General features: G+C 37.3%; 3 protein-coding genes across 5 annotated transcripts in view; 2 read left to right on the forward strand and 1 right to left on the reverse strand.

The window, feature by feature from the left end:
- Positions 1-25,114, reverse strand: LOC136416784 (mucin-2-like). The gene is made up of 10 exons (XM_066402144.1): positions 24,951-25,114; positions 12,745-12,852; positions 5,847-12,693; positions 5,344-5,370; positions 5,140-5,217; positions 4,106-4,283; positions 3,656-3,679; positions 3,116-3,154; positions 2,177-2,264; positions 1-1,774 (listed from the first exon to the last, which is right to left on the reverse strand). Exons 1-10 carry the CDS (start codon positions 25,003-25,005, stop codon positions 345-347), a joined length of 8,874 nt encoding a protein of 2,957 aa, XP_066258241.1. The 5' UTR covers positions 25,006-25,114; the 3' UTR covers positions 1-344.
- The window catches only part of LOC136416896 (trissin receptor-like), a 227,352-nt gene that overhangs the window by 163,232 nt on the left and 38,435 nt on the right, over positions 1-25,685 (forward strand). The gene's annotated exons all lie outside the window — the stretch shown is intronic.
- LOC136416917 (UPF0587 protein CG4646) overlaps positions 1-25,685 on the forward strand; it is a 177,647-nt gene that overhangs the window by 35,532 nt on the left and 116,430 nt on the right. The window lies entirely within an intron of this gene.

Genomic DNA, 25,685 nt, shown 5'->3' on the forward strand with positions numbered 1-25,685 from the left:
TGATAATAAAGTAAAGAATTTATTTAAATACGTATATATACAATAAAAGACCTCATGACATACAATTTTTCTAATTTTGGCTTAAATAAGATTTTCTCTAATTGTTATGTAACAAATGCAACAATCTATACATATAATAGATACAAACGTCTGTCATTTCTCGGGTTTCTTCTCATCTAGATTTAATTATCCAAATCGTCATGATGTTACGTTAACAAATAGCTAAAATAATAGTAAATTTCCAAAACTTGCAGAAAATAGTGGGCGAATACTAGAATCTAAAAATTAAGAATGCCTGTTTGTATACATTCCTAATAATATATATAATTGAGAATTGAAGATAATTAAAGCTTCCTGTGAAGTAGCACTAAAACGTTCAAACATATCATTACAATGCTGCTATTTAACATAGTTTTCGATACTCCACTAGAAGGATCGATAGTTGTAGTAGAAGACGTAGTTGGAGAACTTGTAGTAGAAGACGTAGTTGGAGAACTTGTAGTAGAAGACGTAGTTGGAGAACTTGTAGTAGAAGACGTAGTTGGAGAACTTGTAGTAGAAGACGTAGTTGGAGAACTTGTAGTAGAAGACGTAGTTGGAGAACTTGTAGTAGAAGACGTAGTTGGAGAACTTGTAGTAGAAGACGTAGTTGGAGAACTTGTAGTAGAAGACGTAGTTGGAGAACTTGTAGTAGAAGACGTAGTTGGAGAACTTGTAGTAGAAGACGTAGTTGGAGAACTTGTAGTAGAAGACGTAGTTGGAGAACTTGTAGTAGAAGACGTAGTTGGAGAACTTGTAGTAGAAGACGTAGTTGGAGAAAACGTTGTTGATGAAGAATCAGTTGGAGTAGGCGTAGTTGGGGGAGGTGTAGTTGGGGGAGGGGTAGTTGGAGGAGGTGTAGTTGGAGGAGGCGTAGTTGGGGGAGGGGTAGTTGGGGGAGGGGTAGTTGGAGGAGGTGTAGTTGGAGGAGGCGTAGTTGGCGGAGGTGTAGTTGGCGGAGGTGTAGTTGGAGGAGGGGTAGTCGGGGGAGGCGTAGTTGGAGGAGGCGTAGTTGGCGGAGGTGTAGTCGGAGGAGGCGTAATTGGGGGAGGTGTAGTTGGCGGAGGTGTAGTTGGAGGAGGGGTAGTCGGGGGAGGAGTAGTTGGAGGAGGCGTAGTTGGAGGAGGTGTAGTTGGCGGAGGTGTAGTTGGAGGAGGCGTAGTTGAGGGAGGCGTAGTTGGCGGAGGGGTAGTCGGGGGAGGAGTAGTTGGAGGAGGTGTAGTTGGCGAAGGTGTAGTTGGAGGAGGGGTAGTCGGGGGAGGAGTAGTTGGAGGAGGGGTAGTTGGAGGAGGCGTAGTTGAGGGAGGCGTAGTTGGCGGAGGTGTAGTTGGAGGAGGGGTAGTTGGAGGAGGGGTAGTCGGGGGAGGAGTAGTTGGAGGAGGCGTAGTTGGGGGAGGTGTAGTTGGAGGAGGTGTAGTTGGCGGAGGTGTAGTTGGAGGAGGTGTAGTTGGAGGAGGTGTAGTTGGCGGAGGTGTAGTTGGAGGAGGTGTAGTTGGGGGAGGTGTAGTTGGAGGAGGCGTAATTGGGGGAGGCGTAGTTGGCGGAGGTGTAGTTGGAGGAGGGGTAATTATTCTTAACGTTGCATTTGCGGCATCTTCATTTATATATGGTGCGTTCTTCCCAACTTCATTTGGTTGCACGTTATTAATGCTGTATAGTGTCTCTTTATATTGCAATCGAGAATTCTGCAAGCCTGACGATAAGTAATTTCCATTGGGTAAACATTCAATAACATCTGAAAATATCTCATTTTCATCATGTTTGTCATAGAATTAGTAAAAGCGTATTATAAAACAAATCTTAGAAGAGCTTAGAAAATACATTAGAGTATTTTTCAGCCGTGGTCCAAGTAATAAAGGAATTGGGACAAAATTTATTTACCTAATTGATTACATAAGAAACTTCTTGATATAGTTTTAACTGAAAAATTAATAATACATTTAAAACTCGTTTTCCCTGTGCTGTAAGAATCTTCTTATGCATCAAATTAATCATTTTCTTAATATTTCTACAGATATCAAAAAAGCTTAAGCAATTGAAATCATACTGTAGACAGAAATCTTAAACTTGCACTACTTTTACAGGACTACCTTTACCTAACTGCCCTTACTGTTCAACTACCCCTTATAGCTTTAACGCATATCTCCAAACGCAGTGATGAACGCAACCTCTATGGTGGAACGTTCGTGTTGCTTATCTATAAGAAGCCTCTTTAGATAACATTTCTATTCCATCATAGGAGCAGTTCACATTTAATTCTTATGTAAAGGACCCCAGGTTACGTATATGTATTATTGTATTATATATGTATTGACCTCTTACATTGTCACTTATATTATTTTCTCATGGAAACCTAAGGACAATATTAGAACCTAATTAGAATGTATGTTTACGTAGAAACACAATTCCCTTGTCCGATATAACTAACCCATCAAATTGTAATTAGCTGAGACTCAAAGTCTCAGTACTGTTCAGGGTTCAAACTACCCTTATTAATGTACTTTGGTAAAGTCCATGTAGATATCATGTATATAAATAGGGTACGTCTACACAGTCAGGGAGTCAGGCAGTCAAGCAGTCAAGCTCAAGTCCAGCAGAAACCTTCACGACTCATCTTCACAGACACTTACATAAAAGGGTCTTTACGCCTCGCTTCTGCTCTTGTATCATCGAGAAGTTAACAAAGTGTTATATTTTTGACTGGCGCATAGTTTTTCCAACCCGGCACATTACACTTAGTTGTATAGTAAATAGCAATAGCCATTAAGTATGAATCTTATCTAATAACTGTTGAGGATGTTGGCCCTGTAGTGGTTAATGCTGCAAAAGTTTTCCCTGATTCAAAATAAAATCAAATATCTTTGAAGAATGCCTGTGTTTGTATCTTCATTTTGGTATAATATTATTCCTCTAAACTCTAAGTATGTGCAATCTAAGTTAAAATTCCCGAAAAATGCCCATTTTCAGTTATATAAAATTGAATTTCTACAAGAAAAGACTTACCATTATGACTAAGTATCACTGTTAAAACAACTATTGTGCTAAAAATCAGCCTCATCTTCTAAATTATTTCTACTTGACAGCCTAAACATATAATATTGTCAGTCTCCAAAGACTGCAATAGGCAGAATGTCTTTTTTCATAGATGAGAATGTTTTTTTTCATAGATGTCAGATAGCCAAATCTTGAGAAACGAATTATCATTTATCTTTTAAACAAACAGTTCAGAATCTTTAATTTTAATTAAAGATTAGTTATATTACAAAAAGTTATAGTATAGAATCTGGGTATACAGGATGAAAAATTATCAACGATTTGGACTGATTCATCGTGTTTTTGGAATTTCAATATTTACATGAAATTGCGAACATATTCCTGTTCATTCCATAGGGATTCTGATATATTTATATAAACATTATTTTAAATTCGTATGGGTGTTCGTCACATACAACTATTTTCGAAATGAAATTGACGGCTATCTCAAGTCAAGTCTTCATGTCAAGAAAGTTTGCTCTTCCTGTAATATCTCTCTATATATCTCCGGTTTTTTTAACAAGATGGTAATTTTCTGTTTCACTTAAATTGCAATCAATCATATTTTTGTTCGTGGTAATACCATGTCAGTGTGATCGATTTCTTTCTAGAGATTAATAAAATCATTGTTTCTAATCTCTTCACATAATATTGTTTTCATTTGTGATTGGAAGATAAAGATTAAAAATGTTTCCATAGTGTATAATACCGTAAAATGGTTTAGAAAAGAGTAGAAAAAAGATCATTCTTATCTCACTCTTGATAACTTCAAATGTGGTTTTACCATCATGTATGACCTCTCATGATATTTAAACTTTTGCTTATTGGACGAAAAACATAATCTGTTACTAATATAAATGCTGATAGAAGTGAACATTGTACCTACTATTGAAATATAGGGACATTCTATATGTTAACTAAAAATGTTTTTAAAAAAATGGATCCCATTAGTCCCGTTTCCAGCATAACCTGTTCTACCAGAAATATTTAGGCAAGGCTGGACTTGTTAGTTCAAAAGGGTTTTTACACATACATTAATCATTGGAACTTGTTTGGTCCAGAACGAAGGCTCAAAAGTGGTTCGGTCGATACGGCTTGTAGAATCCACTCGTGGGCTCAAGATAATCGAGGAATGGATATTCAGGTTCGGACCACCTTGAAATCGCAGTCTCAGGGGTATTGTTTTCTGGTCAAAATGAGTGTTGAGGTTCCTTCGATAAACGATAACCACGAAAACAACAACTTAGTTTACGAAAGTGGACTGTATTAAATTTCACTTATATAAATAATGGTAAAGTATTGGTCTAAGTATGCAGTAGGAGTTTGCTTAGTTGGGAAGATTACGAACTATGTTTACGATCACATGTCTAGAGCGAGCACTGGTCAAAGAGAGCAAAATTACTGCGATCATCCCTTAAGTACTAAACCTGAGGAACTCCAACCAGGGGCGCACCAATACCAAAAGCCCTTACGGGCAATGGTCGCGCCTAAGGTCATAAATCGCCGCCATCTGGCAAATACCTATATAAGTCGCTTTCATTGAAGTATTGCAGATCCGCCGAACTGTGGATCGCGGCAATGGTTCAATTTAAAAAGCTTCCTTTGACGAGTAGCGTATTTCCCAGCCATAAAGAGCCCTTCGATATGGCCTGATGGGTGCGATGGTCTGGCGCCCAGATGGAATCCTCCAAATAAGTATCGATACACATGGGCGTAACTTAAGGGATGAAAGTACAAAATAAATTAACGAAACAAACTACACCAAGAAACAATAACCTAAAGTCCTTAACAATGAGTCAACAACTTACGAACGATAACAACATATTGATTACACTATTAGCTGACTTGAACAACATCAATATACATATACGAGTACAATTAAGACAAAGTTGACATCGAGCCCCTATACGATACTAAGCGTTCAACTAAGTCTCCATGACAAACATTATGAGAAAAAGACGATTTAAACAAAATGACAAAATGGAAAAGTGGTAAGCCAGAATGCGATTGATTCACAAGTAATGAAAAAAATACACCCTGGTGGCTCTTCACTCAGTTCATAAGTACCAGAAATTATAGAACCCAAACATAGGCGTATTCCTACTCGGAACCCACTGTCGGCTAACTTGGTTAACTAGGTTGGCTCTTTAATGGTTTATTGCAGTAACACCAACTTTACAAACCTTGTTTACACCAAAATTCCAAGTTCCGCCAACAAAATGTGAAAAAAATCCAGCACCCAAGAATATTCTTATTGAAGCCTAATTGTACTGCAATCTAGTCATGCCGGGAATATTTCTAAAACAGATGACGATATAAGGAGCATAGCATAGGGTTTAGACTTAAACGTGTAAATTAAACAACTAATAATTAATCGTCGATCTAATAGGACCCAAGTTTTAACGGAGCTAATAAATCGTGCATGTCTAAACCCTGCTTAAGTTACACGTTTGTACAGGAATTGTCTGCTTCTCCAATAATTAATTTGCAATTATTGTAATAAAATAATAATAATAATAGTTTGTTCTTAGTCTTTTATTTCCACTTTCATCAAATTACATCAGAGCGGTATGAAAATACATCAGCAATTATCATACTCGAATCTACAAACTAGTATCACAATCTATAAAGACCAACATAAAAGACTCAACATTTTTCTCACTTTATTTCACAAGAGACATAAAAAACAAATTATGACTAAAATCAACAAATAAAATTTATATCAAGAAGAGATCCCTTAATTTCTCACAGCATTTTGTTTACGAAAAAGTTACATCCCGAATAAAAATAAAAATAAACCTAATATTATAGCCTTATTAAATGGAATCAATACAGAAGCACCACTATTTGGTGGGGGCCTTGGACTCCTTGCAGTTGTACTACTAGATGTTGTAGATTCAGTGTTTTCTGTTGTTGAATTAGTAGGAGGTGTTGTGTTAGTAGAAGTTGTTGTTGAATTAGAAGTAGGAGTTTCTGTTTCAGTAGTAGTAACGGTAGGAGATGCTGTTATAGTAGAAGCAATTATTGTTGTAGAAGAAGAAGATTCAGTTGTTATAGTCGGAGGAGTTTTCGTTGAGCCAGGAGGAGGAACCTCCGTCGTTGTGGTAGTAGGAGTTTCCTTTGATGAGGTAATAGGAGTGTTTGTAGTTGTTGTAGTAAAAATTTCCGTAGATGTTGTTGTAAATGGTGTTGTACTTGAAGTAAGAGCATTTGTTGTTTCTTCAGGTTCTGAAACAGATACTGTACCATCAGTAATGTTAGGCGCTCTAGTAGTGGAATCATCGGTTTTTGTCGTTGTACCTTCTGAGGTGATCGTGCTAGAAATGATCGAAGTTAAATCCCCATCTGGAGTAACTTCACTTGAAGTCTCTGTTGTAGTTGAACCGTCAGAAGTGGAACTTAAATCTGTGGTACTACTTTCAATTGGGCTCTCTGTTACAGTTATATCGACAGTGGTTGAATACGGATCCGTCGTAGAGGTTGGTTCCTCAGTGGTCGAATCTTGATTTGGCGTAGAGGTAGGTTCCTCAGTGGTTGAACCTTGATCTGTCGTAGTTGTTGGTTCCTCAGTGGTAGAGCCTGGATGTATCGTAGTGGTAGGTACTTCAGTGGTCGAATCTTGATCTGGCGTAGAGGTGGGTTCCTCAGTGGTTGAATACGGATCCGTCGTAGAGGTTGGTTCCTCAGTGCTCGTATCTTGATCTGGCGTAGAGGTGGGTTCCTCAGTGGTTGAACCTTGATCTGTTGTAGTTATTGGTTCCTCAGTGGTAGAGCCTGGATCTGTCGTAGTGGTAGGTACTTCAGTGGTCGAATCTTGATCTGGCGTAGAGGTTGGTTCCTCAGTGGTTGAATACGGATCCGTCGTAGAGGTGGGTTCCTCAGTGGTTGAAACTTGATCTGTTGTAGTTATTGGTTCCTCAGTGGTAGAGCCTGGATCTATCGTAGTGGTAGGTACTTCAGTGGTCGAATCTTGATCTGGCGTAGAGGTGGGTTCCTCAGTGGTTGAATACGGATCCGTCGTAGAGGTGGGTTCCTCAGTGGTTGAACCTTGATCTGTTGTAGTTGTTGGTTCCTCAGTGGTAGAGCCTGGATTTATCGTAGTGGTAGGTACTTCAGTGGTCGAATCTTGATCTGGCGTAGAGGTGGGTTCCTCAGTGGTTGAATACGGATCCGTCGTAGAGGTGGGTTCCTCAGTGGTTGAACCTTGATCTGTTGTAGTTGTTGGTTCCTCAGTGGTAGAGCCTGGATCTATCGTAGTGGTAGGTACTTCAGTGGTCGAATCTTGATCTGGCGTAGAGGTGGGTTCCTCAGTGGTTGAACCTTGATCTGTTGTAGTTGTTGGTTCCTCAGTGGTAGAGCCTGGATCTATCGTAGTGGTAGGTACTTCAGTGGTCGAATCTTGATTTGGCGTAGAGGTGGGTTCCTCAGTGGTTGAACCTTGATCTGTCGTAGTTGTTGGTTCCTCAGTAGTAGAGCCTGGATCTGTCGTAGTGGTAGGTACTTCAGTGGTCGAATCTTGATCTGGCGTAGAGGTTGGTTCCTCAGTGGTTGAACCTTGATCTGTCGTAGTTGTTGGTTCCGCAGTAGTTGAATACGGATCCGTCGTAGAGATTGGTTCCTCAGTGGTCGAATCTTGATCTGGCGTAGAGGTGGGTTCCTCAGTGGTTGAATACAGATCCGTCGTAGAGGTTGGTTCCTCAGTGCTCGAATCTTGATCTGGCGTAGAGGTGGATTCTTCAGTGGTTGAATACGGATTCGTCGTAGAGGTGGGTTCCTCAGTGGTTGAAACTTGATCTGTCGTAGTTGTTGGTTCCTCAGTAGTAGAGCCTGGATCTGTCGTAGTGGTAGGTACTTCAGTGGTCGAATCTTGATCTGGCGTAGAGGTTGGTTCCTCAGTGGTTGAACCTTGATCTGTCGTAGTTGTTGGTTCCGCAGTAGTTGAATACGGATCCGTCGTAGATGTTGGTTCCTCAGTGGTCGAATCTTGATCTGTCGTAGTTGTTGGTTCCTCAGTAGTAGAGCCTGGATCTGTCGTAGTGGTAGGTACTTCAGTGGTCGAATCTTGATCTGGCGTAGAGGTTGGTTCCTCAGTGGTTGAATACGGATCCGTCGTAGAGGTTGGTTCCTCAGTGGTTGAACCTTGATCTGTCGTAGTTGTTGGTTCCGCAGTAGTTGAATACGGATCCGTCGTAGAGGTTGGTTCCTCAGTGGTTGAACCTTGATCTGTCGTAGTTGTTGGTTCCTCAGTAGTAGAGCCTGGATCTGTCGTAGTGGTAGGTACTTCAGTGGTCGAATCTTGATCTGGCGTAGAGGTTGGTTCCTCAGTGGTTGAATACGGATCCGTCGTAGAGGTTGGTTCCTCAGTGGTTGAACCTTGATCTGTCGTAGTTGTTGGTTCCTCAGTAGTAGAGCCTGGATCTGTCGTAGTGGTAGGTACTTCAGTGGTCGAATCTTGATCTGGCGTAGAGGTGGGTTCCTCAGTGGTTGAATACGGATCCGTCGTAGAGGTGGGTTCCTTAGTGGTTGAACCTTGATCGGTGGTAGTTGTTGGTTCCTCAGTGGTGGAGTCTGCATCTGTCGTAGTGGTAGGTACTTCAGTGGTCGAATCTTGATCTGGCGTAGAGGTGGGTTCCTCAGTGGTTGAACCTTGATCTGGCGTTGAGGTGAGTTCCTCAGTGGTTGAATACGGATCCGTCGTAGAGGTGGGTTCCTCAGTGGTTGAACCTTGATCTGTTGTAGTTGTTGGTTCCTCAGTGGTAGAGCCTGGATCTATCGTAGTGGTAGGTACTTCAGTGGTCGAATCTTGATTTGGCGTAGAGGTGGTTTCCTCAGTGGTTGAACCTTGATCGGTGGTAGTTGTTGGTTCCTCAGTGGTAGAGCCTGGATCTATCGTAGTGGTAGGTACTTCAGTGGTCGAATCTTGATCTGGCGTAGAGGTTGGTTCCTCAGTGGTTGAATACGGATCCATCGTAGAGATTGGTTCCTCAGTGGTCGAATCTTGATCTGGCGTAGAGGTGGTTTCCTCAGTGGTTGAACCTTGATCTGTCGTAGTTGTTGGTTCCTCAGTAGTAGAGCCTGGATCTGTCGTAGTGGTAGGTACTTCAGTGGTCGAATCTTGATCTGGCGTAGAGGTTGGTTCCTCAGTGGTTGAATACGGATCCGTCGTAGAGGTTGGTTCCTCAGTGGTTGAACCTTGATCTGTCGTAGTTGTTGGTTCCTCAGTAGTAGAGCCTGGATCTGTCGTAGTGGTAGGTACTTCAGTGGTCGAATCTTGATCTGGCGTAGAGGTTGGTTCCTCAGTGGTTGAATACGGATCCGTCGTAGAGGTTGGTTCCTCAGTGGTTGAACCTTGATCTGTCGTAGTTGTTGGTTCCTTAGTAGTAGAGCCTGGATCTGTCGTAGTGGTAGGTACTTCAGTGGTCGAATCTTGATCTGGCGTAGAGGTGGGTTCCTCAGTGGTTGAATACGGATCCGTCGTAGAGGTGGATTCCTCAGTGGTTGAACCTTGATCTGTTGTAGTTGTTGGTTCCTCAGTGGTAGAGCCTGGATCTATCGTAGTGGTAGGTACTTCAGTGGTCGAATCTTGATCTGGCGTAGAGGTTGGTTCCTCAGTGGTTGAACCTTGATCTGTCGTAGTTGTTGGTTCCTCAGTAGTAGAGCCTGGATCTGTCGTAGTGGTAGGTACTTCAGTGGTCGAATCTTGATCTGGCGTAGAGGTTGGTTCCTCAGTGGTTGAATACGGATCCGTCGTAGAGGTTGGTTCCTCAGTGGTTGAACCTTGATCTGTCGTAGTTGTTGGTTCCTTAGTAGTAGAGCCTGGATCTGTCGTAGTGGTAGGTACTTCAGTGGTCGAATCTTGATCTGGCGTAGAGGTGGGTTCCTCAGTGGTTGAATACGGATCCGTCGTAGAGGTGGTTTCCTCAGTGGTTGAACCTTGATCGGTGGTAGTTGTTGGTTCCTCAGTGGTAGAGCCTGGATCTATCGTAGTGGTAGGTACTTCAGTGGTCGAATCTTGATCTGGCGTAGAGGTTGGTTCCTCAGTGGTTGAATACGGATCCGTCGTAGAGATTGGTTCCTCAGTGGTCGAATCTTGATCTGGCGTAGAGGTGGGTTCCTCAGTGGTTGAATACGGATCCGTCGTAGAGGTTGGTTCCTCAGTGGTTGAACCTTGATCTGTCGTAGTTGTTGGTTCCTCAGTAGTAGAGCCTGGATCTGTCGTAGTGGTAGGTACTTCAGTGGTCGAATCTTGATCTGGCGTAGAGGTTGGTTCCTCAGTGGTTGAATACGGATCCGTCGTAGAGGTTGGTTCCTCAGTGGTTGAACCTTGATCTGTCGTAGTTGTTGGTTCCTCAGTAGTAGAGCCTGGATCTGTCGTAGTGGTAGGTACTTCAGTGGTCGAATCTTGATCTGGCGTAGAGGTTGGTTCCTCAGTGGTTGAATACGGATCCGTCGTAGAGATTGGTTCCTCAGTGGTCGAATCTTGATCTGGCGTAGAGGTGGGTTCCTTAGTGGTTGAATACGGATCCGTCGTAGAGGTTGGTTCCTCAGTGCTCGAATCTTGATTTGGCGTAGAGGTGGGTTCCTCAGTAGTGGAGCCTGGATCTGTCGTAGTGGTAGGTACTTCAGTGGTCGAATCTTGATCTGGCGTAGAGGTTAGTTCCTCAGTGGTTGAACCTTGATCTGTCGTAGTTGTTGGTTCCGCAGTAGTTGAATACGGATCCGTCGTAGAGATTGGTTCCTCAGTGGTCGAATCTTGATCTGGCGTAGAGGTGGGTTCCTCAGTGGTTGAATACAGATCCGTCGTAGAGGTTGGTTCCTCAGTGCTCGAATCTTGATTTGGCGTAGAGGTGGGTTCCTCAGTGGTTGAACCTTGATCTGTCGTAGTTGTTGGTTCCTCAGTAGTAGAGCCTGGATCTGTCGTAGTGGTAGGTACTTCAGTGGTCGAATCTTGATCTGGCGTAGAGGTTGGTTCCTCAGTGGTTGAACCTTGATCTGTCGTAGTTGTTGGTTCCGCAGTAGTTGAATACGGATCCGTCGTAGAGGTTGGTTCCTCAGTGGTCGAATCTTGATCTGGCGTAGAGGTGGGTTCTTCAGTGGTTGAATACGGATTCGTCGTAGAGGTTGGTTCCTCCGTGGTCGAATCTTGATCTGGTGTAGATGTGGGTTCTTCAGTGGTTGAATACGGATTCGTCGTAGAGGTTGGTTCCTCAGTGGTCGAATCTTGATCTGGCGTAGAGGTGGATTCTTCAGTGGTTGAATACGGATTCGTCGTAGAGGTGGGTTCCTCAGTGGTTGAACCTTGATCTGTCGTAGTTGTTGGTTCCTCAGTAGTAGAGCCTGGATCTGTCGTAGTGGTAGGTACTTCAGTGGTCGAATCTTGATCTGGCGTAGAGGTTGGTTCCTCAGTGATTGAACCTTGATCTGTCGTAGTTGTTGGTTCCGCAGTAGTTGAATACGGATCCGTCGTAGGGGTTGGTTCCTCAGTGGTCGAATCTTGATCTGGCGTAGAGGTGGGTTCTTCAGTGGTTGAATACGGATTCGTCGTAGAGGTTGGTTCCTCAGTGGTCGAATCTTGATCTGGCGTAGAGGTGGGTTCCTCAGTGGTTGAATACAGATCCGTCGTAGAGGTTGGTTCCTCATTGGTCGAATCTTGATCTGGTGTAGAGGTGGATTCTTCAGTGGTTGAATACGAATTCGTCGTAGAGGTGGGTTCCTCAGTGGTTGAACCTTGATCTGTCGTAGTTGTTGGTTCCTCAGTAGTAGAGCCTGGATCTGTCGTAGTGGTAGGTACTTCAGTGGTCGAATCTTGATCTGGCGTAGAGGTTGGTTCCTCAGTGGTTGAACCTTGATCTGTCGTAGTTGTTGGTTCCGCAGTAGTTGAATACGGATCCGTCGTAGAGATTGGTTCCTCAGTGGTCGAATCTTGATCTGGCGTAGAGGTGGGTTCCTCAGTGGTTGAATACAGAACCGTCGTAGAGGTTGGTTCCTCATTGGTCGAATCTTGATCTGATGTAGATGTGGGTTCTTCAGTGGTTGAATACGGATTCGTCGTAGAGGTGGGTTCCTCAGTGGTTGAATACGGATCCGTCGTAGAGGTTGTTTCCTCTGTGGTAGAATCTGTATCGGTTCTAGTGGTGTCACTTTCACGTTCTTTTGTAAGTGGATAGTCAGTGCTGGAATCCGAAGTTGTCTGTGAGGTTGGTTCCTCACTTATTAAATCTCTATCTGTTGCATTTGTTAGTTCCTTAGTGATAGATTCCCAATCCTTTGAACTGGTTTTACTTGTACTATCTGTGATCATGGGATCTTTAATGGTGGAATCCGGATGCGTGGGTGCTATTACTTTTGTATTCGTTGGTGTAGCGGGGTCGTCAATAGATATATTGGGATTTTTTAGAAATGTGCCTTCTGAAAAATCCTTTTCTTCATCGAAGATATCTATTGTAGGTTTGTCGTCATAAAATACATTGGTGTATAGATCGGCGTTTCTTTTTCCTCGGTATATTTTACTGTGCTGTATACTGCAATGCAATATTTGCACATACTTTTTCTTGTACTCAGTACAGACTTTTTGGGCATTATCTACTTTTGCACATATTTTAGCTGATTTCACAGCTGACCCTAAAAGTAACAAGTTAATTTGGCTTGGGTTTTATTAAATATTTTACTAACCATCTAAGTACATGACAAGCAGGCATCCTAAACGAGATATGCTTTCGAATTTTCCATAGTCACAAGGGCAATCGAGATCATTTGGTTCATGTTCTTCACCGTTAAAACCTAGAAGAAATGCTTATTGCAATTGAAAATAGGTACTTAGACAATATTGATACTGTGGTGATATATAGATTAGTGCAAAATAATTATACATTTAACTGTTTTAATGAAGGTGTTGACGAAATTTCACCGTGTTGTTTACGCCATATTTGAAAATTTATTCGGGCATTATAAGGCTTACCTTAGTCTGCAGGTAATTTTTTATATTTGACAGGCATGTAAGTGGATTCCTCCGTTAATTTCAATGAAGTGAAACACTCGCAATAAATGAATTTTGATACCTTTTTATTCACAAATATATAAAGTCACCGCACCCTAAGGTCTGTTGTTAAAACGCACAAATCCCCATGTGAAAATATTTAATACTTGAATTAGGTGTCTTATTCCCACACGTTACAGAAGGTAAAAATATTTATAATGGTACTGAAATCTTTCTGTTGTTATGCAATCATCCAGTTCTGAAATAAGTTGTTATGAACTTGAAGATGAAAAAATATTTCAATGAGAAAAATACTGGGTGTCCGATTAATGTAAAAAAGAACTAAAAAATATTCTTGATAAATATTTTTACGTAAAATACGATGAAGCTAAAAAAAATAATCATTTTTCACCTCAAAAACAGCAATCATCGTCACAGCATATAAAATTATAAATTAAGGTCATAGTAGATGAAACGGACGAGCTCTAGGGATGATTTAGGGATGATTTTTGGCATATGTAGTAAGGTCAGGAAACGGCTAAATTATGCTCATTTAATTGTCCATTTGGAGTATATCGTTTTTAGAATGCTTGTGGGAAGAAATTAGCTCTCGAAATTTTTCAGAAATAAATGCAGAAAATATTTTCAAGGACGAAAGCTTATATTTCGACGATTTATTAATTTATTTTAATTCTCTTGGAGGTCACTCTATGAAGCTGAGAGAGATTTTTAAGATGGCGAGGAATATAAAGTTCAATGTAAACAAATGTAAATTTGGTTTGTTTTCAGGGGTGATACTACGGGCCTTGAAATATTTGTAAACAAACAGAGCCAGACAAACGCAAGGTTGAAGCACTACCGAAGTGCGAAGGTCAAATGATGGCAAAAGTATACAAACATTTTTAGGTTTTCGAAACTACTTAAGATAATTTATTCCTAATTATTCTGATATCACAAACCTATTAAGAATTTTAATTAAAAAGAAAGTAGTTTTTTACTGAAAAGTTTTTTACCTCATGAGTTTCTTAACGCGAATAGTGCTGACGACAATTTACTACCAACGGAATCGATACCGTAACTCCAATTAAGTCTGCCAACAATAGAAAAATCTTAATAAAGTAACGATTTATTTCGGCCTCATTGGTGGATAAAGCAAGTCTGGGATTTATCTGGGAATAAGCCGCACTCGACATTTTGTTCCAAACAAAACCTGGAGAGGTTCAAAAGATCGCACTAGATCGTTTTATCAGAAATAATAAAAATAAGTTAATGGTGGCTGAAATATCTCGGAGAGTTGCAGTTTTAAAAGACTATTTTTAAGCTCGTAAACTGTGACCTTCCTAGCATTTAATCACCTTTGTATCTCCTGCTTTTTCCAAGATGCCCATGCCGTGCATTGCCATTTGACCATATGCACAGAGTTAATCTGTATATTTCGACAGCGCTTAATACTTTTGTTATAAAAAAAAAAAAGCTTTGAGTACAAAAGTTGAAAGGTTTATCCTAAATTACCAAAAAATGTTACGTAGCACAACAATTGAATATTGTAAAATTAAAAAAGATACAAAGCCGGCAAATTTATAATGGAACGCCCTGTATATTATATAAAATTTGAATAGACCTTTATTTTCTGATTTCAAATATATATAATATGTGGACATTTGGTTTAGCCGTTTTCGCGGCATTTGCATTGAAAAATCGGGATTATATTGTTTTTCCAAATCGCAGTTGCCATAAACAAATAAATGGTCCGTATGTCATCAGTAATTATTATTTATTAATTTTTTATTTTCATCTTGGAAATAATGAATTAATTTAGAACTAACAAACAAATTGCATTTTAATACCGTGAAATCAAAGTAAACTTTTTTTTAAATAAATTATTTTCGAAGATTCAAAATTCGCAAATACTGAATATGTCCGCCGTTATTTTCAACGCATTTTTGGAAATCTTCATCTAACTTCAAAAAAGCATTGCAAATTAACTCAAGATGTTTATTTAATGAATCGATAAGTGTTTGGATCCTTTCTCTTAAATCCTCAAAATTTTGACTTGTTCCTTTATAGACTTCATCGTTTATGTAGCTCTAAACTGTTATCTAAACGGGTTAGATCAGGACTATTTAGTGGCCAGTTAATGGTCCCATAGGTTCCAATCCACTCTCTAAAATGGTAAATAAAAAAATATCTTCCGTGGATCAAGTTTTGCGACGACGCACAATCCTGATGCCACATAATGTTAATATATTATATTTCTTGAGAATATCCCTATACTCCATTTTATATAATAAAAAATGGACTTAGCAAGAACTGGTATGTAGGGATGAATACGCTGATACTACATTTGCGCTTAAGCAATATTATTGATGTTTTTGTAAGGGCGAATTTCTTCTAACTTTTCTTCTTCTATATGATCCATTTTACGGATGAAATGAAAAAAATTACTAATGACGTTCGGCCTATATATTTATTCATGACAACTGTGATTTAAAAAAATAATACAATCCCGATTTTTAAATGCAAATACCGCAAAAACGGATAAACCAAAAACGTGTTATATATTTTTAAAATCAGAAAATAAAGGTCTATTCAATTTTTACATAATACACAGAGTGTTCCCTTATAAATTTACCGGCTTTATGTCCTTTTTTAATATTAATCTGTTATGTTACGTAACATTTTCGGGCGATTTAGGATACATCCCACATCTTTTCTATTTAAAATTTTCCTTTTTTATAATAAAAGTAGTAGGCGTTGTCCAAATATATGGGTCAACCCTGTACATTTGCCGTTAATCAACTTAATCTAATTTTCCTTTACGAAAAAATGATAGAAATGGCTACTGTTGAAGTAGTAGCACTGCACAGTTTAGGTTCTCTAGACACATATCTCAAATGAAGGGCATACGGGAAAAACAATGTGAGTCCATTTTTATGGCAAAGTGAGATTTTTGCGGTTTCTTATAGCCTTTCATATGCTTCAGTTTGTGGCTATAAGGCAAACGGAAATAATGATAACAGTCACGGGAAAATTCCGACTTTGGATTGAACGTACCCGGAAAAAACGATCAACGTCCACGCATAGCGCGAAAGAACAAGAGTCTCGATGCTTAGAAAGTTAGCAAAGTGATGGTATCATTATCCTATCCTATTATTATTATTTTTAATTACTGTATAGTCTTTAAAGGGAAACCCACGTGCGTGCTGTTTACAGTATCAATTTATGTGTATTGCGCCATGGAACAAAAAAAGTGGAAGAATACCCGATGTCACAAAGAAATTGAGGGTTCAAAGCCATGAAATGTGACCCGACTGTAGAAGTAAACATTATAAGTGCTTTTCTAAAATCAGTCTTGAACACAGACGAAAAATACTTAGAAATTTTAACCAATTAGAGACTTACTTATCTGGACTTATAACAGTAATGAATGTTATGTGAAGAAGACCTAGATGTGATGAAGCTGAAGTTTCCAAATTTAGCGAAGCGTATTATGTCTACAGAATTTAATATAATTTAGAAAACAATGAAACTACGGTCGTGGATCCTCAGGTATATTATAAACTATATATCGCTTTGCATAGAATAACTCCTTAAAAAATAAAATCCAAATGGACCTGTTAAAATCAGTGAAACGTTTCAGAAAGATGCCAGAGGTCGGCATAAAAATAACTCACATAAACTGTCAAATGAAACGTATAAATGAAAGTATATTTCTTCGTTTAAAGACAGATCCGCCCACCACAACTTAATTGAAAACTAATAGAACTTACCTTTCCGAAAAACTGAACGTGAAAAAAATGCACAAATAATTTAAAATTAAACATCCGGGGACTAAAATGTCATATAATCATTTTAGAGAGATTTTTTTACGAAAGATTTAACATTAATTTTGGATATCCGAGATCTGATACTTGTTCCAAATGGGATGAAGTTAAAGTTCTTTTAAAAATTTAGAATAAAATCTCTCTAAAGCGAATTGTACAAAAAGCGTTTTGAAAATGAAATAAAAAAACTTGAGGTTGAGAAAAAGTTGCATCTTTCCAAAGCAACTACGTTTTATAATGGAAAACGTCGATCAAAAAAATCTGCTAGACAACAAATCGAATTTAAAGCTTTAAATATATAGCTTTAAATTCGATTATATCGAATATCGAATATCGTTTTCGAATAACCCATTCATATGAATAGGTTATTCCAAAAACTTGCCAATTCCTAACATACGGGATGAGCTTTTTTCGATGAATACTGAAGGAATCTCGGAAACTTACAGTTACGAAGTAGATTAAATGAGAAAAAATTACAACTTTTGGAGACCAATTTAAAGCCATTTTTGGTTTCTTGAAAAACACAATGACTTGCTATATACGATATTTATTAAAAATCAAATTTTATCGATTTCTTTTCAATCCAGCTGTGGAATTATTGGTTCTAGAGAAATTATAATATACTACAATAAAAAAAATAAATATATGGTGTAATACGAATATTGTAGATAATTTTGCCCCGAAAAAGATAGGCTAACCAGATTTTTCTGACAGCTGTCATTTCTCAGCTATAGCATAAACTTACTTTTTTGATGAAAAGCATAGTAGATTATTTGTACAATACACCTTCGTTTAAGAGAGAAAGGAAATTTGAAACGAAATGGGGGTACGCATCAATCTAGGACGACTTGTTCAGTGGAGATGGAAGAAGAAGTATTATGCCAAGTGGAAAAAATGCCCTCCACTAGCATACGAGCAATAGCACTTCAAATGGGAAATTCAGCGACATCAGTATGGCGTGTACTTCTTGAACAATTGCTACACCATTATCATTTTCAAAAAGTTCAAAATTTGACACAACAGGATTGCGATCCAAAAATAAACTTTCGTCGCTGGTTTTTAGGAAGATGTGCTCAACAGTTCGACTTTAGTTTAGTTATTCTGTTTACCGATGAAACTTGCTCTACTCGAGAAGATTATTTCAATAGCCGTAATAGTTATATTTGAAATGACCAAAATACTTATAAAACATTTAAGAAGTCTAATCAATATCAATTCTCCATTAATATGCCGGCTAACATAATAGAAGATTAAGTTATTGAACCGTACCTGCTACCCCCACGCTTAAATGGTCGCATCTACTTAACATTCCTACAAGACGTTCTCCCTGAGTTGCTTGAAAACGTTCCGTTGAACATCTGCCAAAGGATGTGATATCAACATGACGGAGCTACGACAAATTTTTCTTGCGATGTGCGGAACCACCTAAACTTACAATTTCTTGAGAGATGGATTAGACAAGGTGAATCTGTTAACTGCCCGGCCCGGAGTCCAGATCTAACACCTCCCGATTTCTTTTTTTGGGGTTACCTCAAATCACTAGTTTATGAAATACCTGTAACTACAGAAGAAGAATTGTTTGGAAGAGTGATGGCTGCATTGTCGCTTTGTTCAGGAAGATCTACATGTTCTTTTTCGAGTACGTCAATCAATGGTTCGGTGTACGACAGCATGTCCGCAAGTCAGTGGCCGCAATTTTGAACAACTGTTGTAATACTTTATCGTTTTTCTTTTCTAATAAATACCTTAGAAAAGAAAAATATAAAAAGTCGTAAAAACGAAAACATGTGCATTCTTTAACGTTTTGAACAATTTTTTTGTTTAGTGCCTTAACGACTCATTTCCGGATATATGTTTATAAGGGAAAATGCCTTGACTTATCGTCCTTTATAACTTCCTAATCTTTGGCAACATGATTTTGAAACACCCTGCATATGTATTATATCACTTCAAAATTGAAATTGTAGCTTTTCTAATTGAACGTCCATCGAAAATATCAGAACCTTCCTCGACTGCTCCTTGAAAAGCTTCTACTGATTCATACATTTTTCTGTGAAGTTAGTATTTTATTGTTCCCCATAGCAAAAATAATACTCAACAATATTCCGCTTTTCCAGGTTTGAAAAATTAATTTCAAAAATTTACGCACAGTTAATAATTCCTCGGTTTGGAAAATTCTTATCAAGGCAATTCAAAAACTTAAATTTATATCTGACTTAAAGAATGCGAGCTTTTCCTTTCTTAAATTGCAATATCAAATTAAAAAAGGCTGTAAATTCGCCATTTTGAGAAATAACTCTCTACTTATTGGCATCATTTTAAGGCTTAAAAAAATACCTCTTTAAATAAGTTATAATTTACTATGCGTCCCGTAAAAAAAACTAAGTTTATGCCATATCTAAAAGTAACAGCTGTTAGAAAACTTCTAGTTAGCCTGTCTTTTTCAGGGCAAAATTATGTACAATATTGGTATTCACATCATTTCTCTAGAACCAATAATTGCATAGCTCGATCGATTAAAAGAAATCGACAAAATTTGGTTTTTGCTAAGTATCTAGTAAGCCATGGATTTTTTCCAAGACACCGAAAATGGTTTTAAATTGATCCTTTAAACCTACAATTCTTTTCCCATTTAACCGACTTTGTAACTCTTTTAGTTTCCGAGATCCCTTCACTAAGCATAAAAAAAACTCACCCTGCATCTACCACCCGACGTGTACTAAAGTCATCAATTATCACGGTACTTATTTAATGTCCATCTACTTACTAATCAATAAAGTGTATTTTATGCATAGAGTAAATTAATAGGCAAAAAAGGAAGTGATAATGTATACTCTCTTTTACAAACTCTTCCACATTTTCTGTGATTTATGTGGAGGACAAAACAAAAACTGCACCGTTTTTTGATTCCTGCACCATATGGTTTATTATGAAAAAAGATTAGAATTCGTTCAAGTCACTTTTTTTATACGTGGACACTCCTATATGGAGAGTAACAAAGATTTTGGATTGGTAAATTAAAACTCAAGAACTGAGAGTCCTTCTGACTGGATTGACGCACTGCAATCCGTCCAAAACCATTGAAACTTAGTTCAACTTGCGAATTTAAATTCCCAGATTTTTTGTATAAAGGCAAAGAACAAATACATATATAATATTAAAAAAGCCTGAGAATTATTTTTTACATCTCATTCATTTATTGAGGGGAAAATTTCAACACATCCAAAGCTGTTAAAGTATTATATAGGGTGTTTCATTTAAAGTAAGGCAAGCAATTATCTCAAATATTAATTTTCAAATCGAAAAATGTTTCGAATAAACATTGTTTGTTGTCAAGGGGGAGACATATGCGAATAATAAAATTTTTATTCAAGGTCATTTGGAGTAAATTTCAAGGTCAACTGCATTTTTGTTAAATGGAACATCCAATATTTTTTTGAGATTTTTAAAGAGCTTAAAAAAATAAGACATTTTTGTTAAAAAAACCTCTTTTTACGGTGATGTTAACAAAAATTAAAGTGAATCGTTTAAAATAAAATATGCTTTAAATTGTAAAAAAATAATTAATAATTTACTGAAAATAACACATAACAAAATCTTCTTACAAATCAAACCAATCATTAATCCATCAAATGTTCAAAATGTTAACCTTCCACATCGAGGCAAAAATAGTTAAAATGTATCTTTATTAAGAGTAAAACTACAATAAAAAATTTAATCATATTCATGAAATTTTTAATTTGTGCAAATTTTGAAAACGTTCCAAGTATTTTGGTCAATACTGTAAGTTTTGAAAACTAAACTAAAATAATTTTTCATCTATCTTTTTCAATATTTTTAGCACTAAACATTGTTTTCTGAACATTTATTGTTTTTGGACTATCATTGTTCTTCCCGTGTGCTCTTCAACTATGAGTATTCCCAAACTGTTGTATTTTTGAATTCAAACCTAATTTAGTCCATTAATTAGCATTAAATTCCCATATTTCATTGAAAGTTTAAGACAAAAAAGCAATATTTTATTAGGGGTCCGGAAAATAGCTTGGGTTATGCTTGCATGACTTCTCGTGTTCGGCTTCATCCCACAGGGGAATTGGTGCGCGTGGGAAAATGTATTTCCGGACGTGCAATGGGGAATACTTTTCATTTTTAGACTTTGAAAATTATATTTTTTGCTCAAATAATAGTAAGACATTTAATTCGCAACAAGAAAATGCATCATTAACGAAGTTCTATGTTGCTATGAATAGTACAATTTGTGTCGTTATGAATTCAGCCCCGTGGCACTTTACTTACTGGCACGAGCTAAAATTGAAACATGGTTTTGGAAAGGCGAATTTATATGAGCTGTCTTCTTGTGAGTTGTTTTCTTCCAAAGACGTCATACGCAATGCTCCAACATTATTTAAGATTAAACCAATTTTCAGCATTTAAGAAATTTTTAAAAATCCTCTTATTGACTACTAAATATCTTATACCATTTTAAAGCAAGTAAGTCACCACCACCCTCGACAAGCATCCATACTGAAGATCGCTTTAAACCATGTCCTATGTATAACTCGCAACTTTGAAGATTCAGATATTCGCCACTTTATTATGTAACAACACTATTTATATGATATTCAACATTTTGAGCATAACATTTACCATCACAATAAGTAGCAAATAGTCCTCTGCTACTTCAAGTACGGAATCATAGAGCTTGAAATTAACGCTATACGTGATACCTCAAGGAATTTGCATGTATGTATGTAAATTCGCAGATTTCAGTTTTTTTGAAATAACTGAAATAATGAAAATATTTGTATGGATCTACTTGTAGCTTGAAACCGCCCCCTTGTCCTGACCTCGCTAATCTCCATCTTGCTCTACCTGTTTTGGACACACTGTAAAGTCTTTACCTTACACGTATGGATTTATTCCCTTTATATTATTTTTCACTATTTTCTCATGGCAACCTAATGGTAATGTTACAACATGATTAAGATGTTTGTTTATTTAGAAACATCATCTCTTCTTCCGATATGGCAAAAACCATTCAAATGTGGTTAACTCCGACTAAAGTCTGAGATCTGTTTACATTACAAACTACCCTTAATGATGTATTTTAAATACGTTCATGTATCAGATATTCGCCTAGCATAAATAGCTGTAAGACCATTCTCAGGTCATTAAAATTCATATTAAAATTCAATTCGTCATTCTTCCCTTACGCTTACACGAAGAAACTCTGTATCTTATAACTCCAATTCCTATTCTTGTACATTTGAGAAGTTAAAGGTGTTTATTTTTGTTAAATAAAAATAATTTTAAAAAATTAAAAAATTAAAGCGTTGTATTTTTGGTCATGAATAATTACTACGCGACGGTATACTATAATACTGTAGATTTTTTTGTTTTTTTTTACATTTGCATTTCGCCGTAAAATGCGATAAATAGTTACTATTGTATTATTAAAAATGCATCAAATGCCCAAAAAAACCTAATTGCTTAATTTGGTGTTGAAAAAAATGCCAAAAATTTGAGCTTTTTGTATTTTTCAATATGACGCAGTCTAAACAATGACACATTTTATATACACTTAGATTTGCCATAATCATTAGAAGAAAAAACTGGACCTGCAGCCCATTCTGAAAAAAAGTTATTCCATTTTGAAATTTAAAAAATCGTTTTTAGGCTAGAAGTGGCAGGAAGAAAACGAAAAAATGTGGCGAATGCACGAGGGTTTTCTATATATGTGTGATTTTTTTCAGATTTTTTGAAAAACCAATTTTCAAGTTAAAAATTATAATTGAAAAGATTTAAGCCGGTTTAAGGGTTTTTTCGGTTTAAATGGTGGGGATAAGGGTATTTTGCACAACTGACTGACATTAGAGGATTATAACTTGTGTGTCCATCCAGTTAGGTTTTCAATTTAAATCAAAGGGCACTTTAATTATCTTAATGGGGGGTACTCTTTCTGCATTGAAGTGAATGGGCAACATTTTCAGCAATAATTGTGAATTTTTTAAACAATTAAACTTGTGATGTTAAAAAACTGTCTTAAAAGTTTAATTGAAATCTTCAAAATTAAAAGTAAACAAAGCAACATAACCTCAATCGGATTCTTTATCAAAAATTAATTTTAATGTCATTTTGGCATATGATCAAGCTACGACCTACTTTTTACCTTCTATTTCTCTTGTGTAAAATCCCCACAGCTAGCTAGGTATTAAATTTAAATGATCTCTCTGTATACCTAATATATAAAAGAGATTGGTTGTATGACGTATGTAACTTGTTATGGATGCTTATCAGGGTTTGTTCTATATGCACAGAAGTAATCCGAAGTCGTTCATTAAATTCTTATACCGGGTGTCTGGTTATATTTAAAATGGCATTTACACGCTCCATTAAATGTGGAAAGAAAGGTTAAAACAAAATTCATAAGCAATTGAATCCATTTTATTTTATTTGTTATTATCGTCAAATACATTTCTAAAACAAAACGTACGTTTCATTGCACTCTTTTGTCATTAATTAAAATCCATGAAGATCGTTGTTATCTAGAACTTATTTATTTGTCTAATACCATCATATATATCAATAAACGTTTTATGATTATGACTTCCGCGATGAAATGCTCATTTAAAATTTTTACTTACATCTATAGACAATTTGATTTATTTATGCCTCAGACGAAATTGAAATAAAACGCTAAATTATGTCATGCATTAACTGAAACAGTTTTTAATGAGATTGTTTATGAATTATTATTTGCGTTGAGAGTAGTAAAATATACTGAATAACAAAGAAGTGTTTGTATTTTCATTTCAATAATATTTTGCATACTAATGTGTTTTGGGTCTAACAACAATTGATAACATTTTGAAACAAATCGGTTGACCACCACATGAAACTATTCAATAATGTGTCGAAGACCCTCTATTTGTTATACTATCATTCAGACACCTGAGCATTGTTCTTATCAGTTAGTCTATAGCATCTTGCAGTATATAATTCCAGGTTACCTCTACCTCATGCCTAAGTGCTGCCAATGTCTGAGAGGGATGCTCTAAATTCAACAACCTGCGACACGTGTTCGATAGGAGATAAGTCAGGTGATTTTGATGGCCATGATAAAACCATAACATGGTGTGGGTTCATGAAGTCTCGCGTCACTCTAGCTACATGTGGTCTGGCATTGTCTTGTTGGAAAATACCGTTTTGAATGGTCGCAACATGTGTTAAAATATATGGTTCCACTATTTCCTGAATGTAACGAAGGGCTGTCATGTTATCACTAATGAGGACTAGAGATGACCTACTTCTATGTTTAATGGCACCCCACACCATTACCCCCGCGGTATGATAAACATGTCTCTCCACGTCGAACTGTGGACCAAGCCTTTCGCATGGACAATTCTTCGAGTGGTGCTAAAACGGTCTTCAAGAGCCAAAAGTTTAAAGCGACGGTCTTGACGCTCGGTTGTTGCGCTACGACCTCCAGTGTCCCTAGCTCTATGTTGACGGCCTTCTTCCGACCATGCCTAATAACATCTCGAAATGGTACATACGGATCTGTTGGTTCTTCTGGCAATTTCTCTAACGGAAAGACCTACTTCTCGTAACCCTACAACCGGCTCTTTCTCAAAGTCACTAAGCTGAAGAATGTAGCCTAGTCTACGTACTCGAGGCATATCAATCGCCTTTAAACAACGCTTAGCAACAAGATTTTCAACAATCAAGGGTCAAGCAACGAATGCAGAGACAAATTCCTTACAACACGGAATAGTACAAAAAAAACTTAAGGGCAAATTACTGTGCAGATAAGGCTGAAAATGTTATCAATTAGTGTTGGACCCAAAACACATTAGCATGCAAAGTATTGTTGAAATAAAAATACAAACACTGGGTGTTACTTTTCTTAGTTACTCAGTATAGTTACCAGAAATTATTTTTTATCTAAAAAAAAGTATTTTAACAAGTTCTTCAAGGTCATATTTATAGTGTAGTAGTTTTAGATATAAATAAACTGCAATGGACTATCCAGTATGCAAATATTCAACTGGGTACTACCATTATTAAAAACAAAGTACCTGAACCTCTCCAAATAATCACAGTTACGAGGAATAGTATCCCAACAAGCTTCATTGCTCATGTTCACCACTCACTTTTTACAGAAACCACACATTAACCTTACACAGCTGAGCTTTTATCATTGAGCTTTAACTGTTAGAAAGAAAGTACCAGACATTGGAGTATATATGCGATAATTAAAATCTGAAATTATCTTTATCGATAAAGGATCTTAGTTTGACGGGTTAAATTAAATTGATACAAGTTTTGGCAGTAAGCTACGAGTGTTATTGCCTGCCATAATGAAAATAAAAAATAAAAAGTTACAGTTTAATTTTTGTATGATCATTAACAAATCGAAGATTAAGTGTGGAGACGTATGGCAGTGAGTAATGCTTTCAAAGCATTACTCACTACTGAGATATACGGATTTTTGGTACATTAAGAGTAAATTGAAAAAGTTTTACGGAATGAAAGTCAACATCTTGGTCTTAAGCATTAAAGTCTGAATTTTAAATCTGAATGCGATTTTTATTTTCAATCGCATTTACACAAGTTCGAGAACTATTTTCTGAGATTATTTTTTGGTTTGGCAACTGCAGTTTCAGTTACTATTTTCCCGTAATGTTTAGCTTTAGTTAAATACACTACAAAGCAAATGTTTTGATGTTGATAACTAAATCGTAACTACTGACACAGGTAAAACTCACTCACTTCACAACGTAAATTGCCTTAATGACTTTGTAAACTTTACT

Source organism: Euwallacea similis, chromosome 25, assembly GCF_039881205.1.
Source record: "Euwallacea similis isolate ESF13 chromosome 25, ESF131.1, whole genome shotgun sequence".
In the NCBI taxonomy this organism is placed as follows: Eukaryota; Metazoa; Arthropoda; class Insecta; order Coleoptera; family Curculionidae; genus Euwallacea; species Euwallacea similis.

Excerpts from the sequence above, each read along its gene's own strand:
- LOC136416784 (XM_066402144.1), bottom strand. The coding sequence starts at position 25,005 with ATGAAGCTTGTTGGGATACTATTCCTCGTAACTGTGATTATTTGGAGA. Across the intron at positions 12,694-12,744 it reads GCTTGTCATGTACTTAGATG|GGTCAGCTGTGAAATCAGCT; the intron begins GTTAGTAAAATA and ends TGTTACTTTTAG. Across the intron at positions 3,155-3,655 it reads AAATCGATCACACTGACATG|TCTTTGGAGACTGACAATAT; the intron begins GTATTACCACGA and ends TGCCTATTGCAG.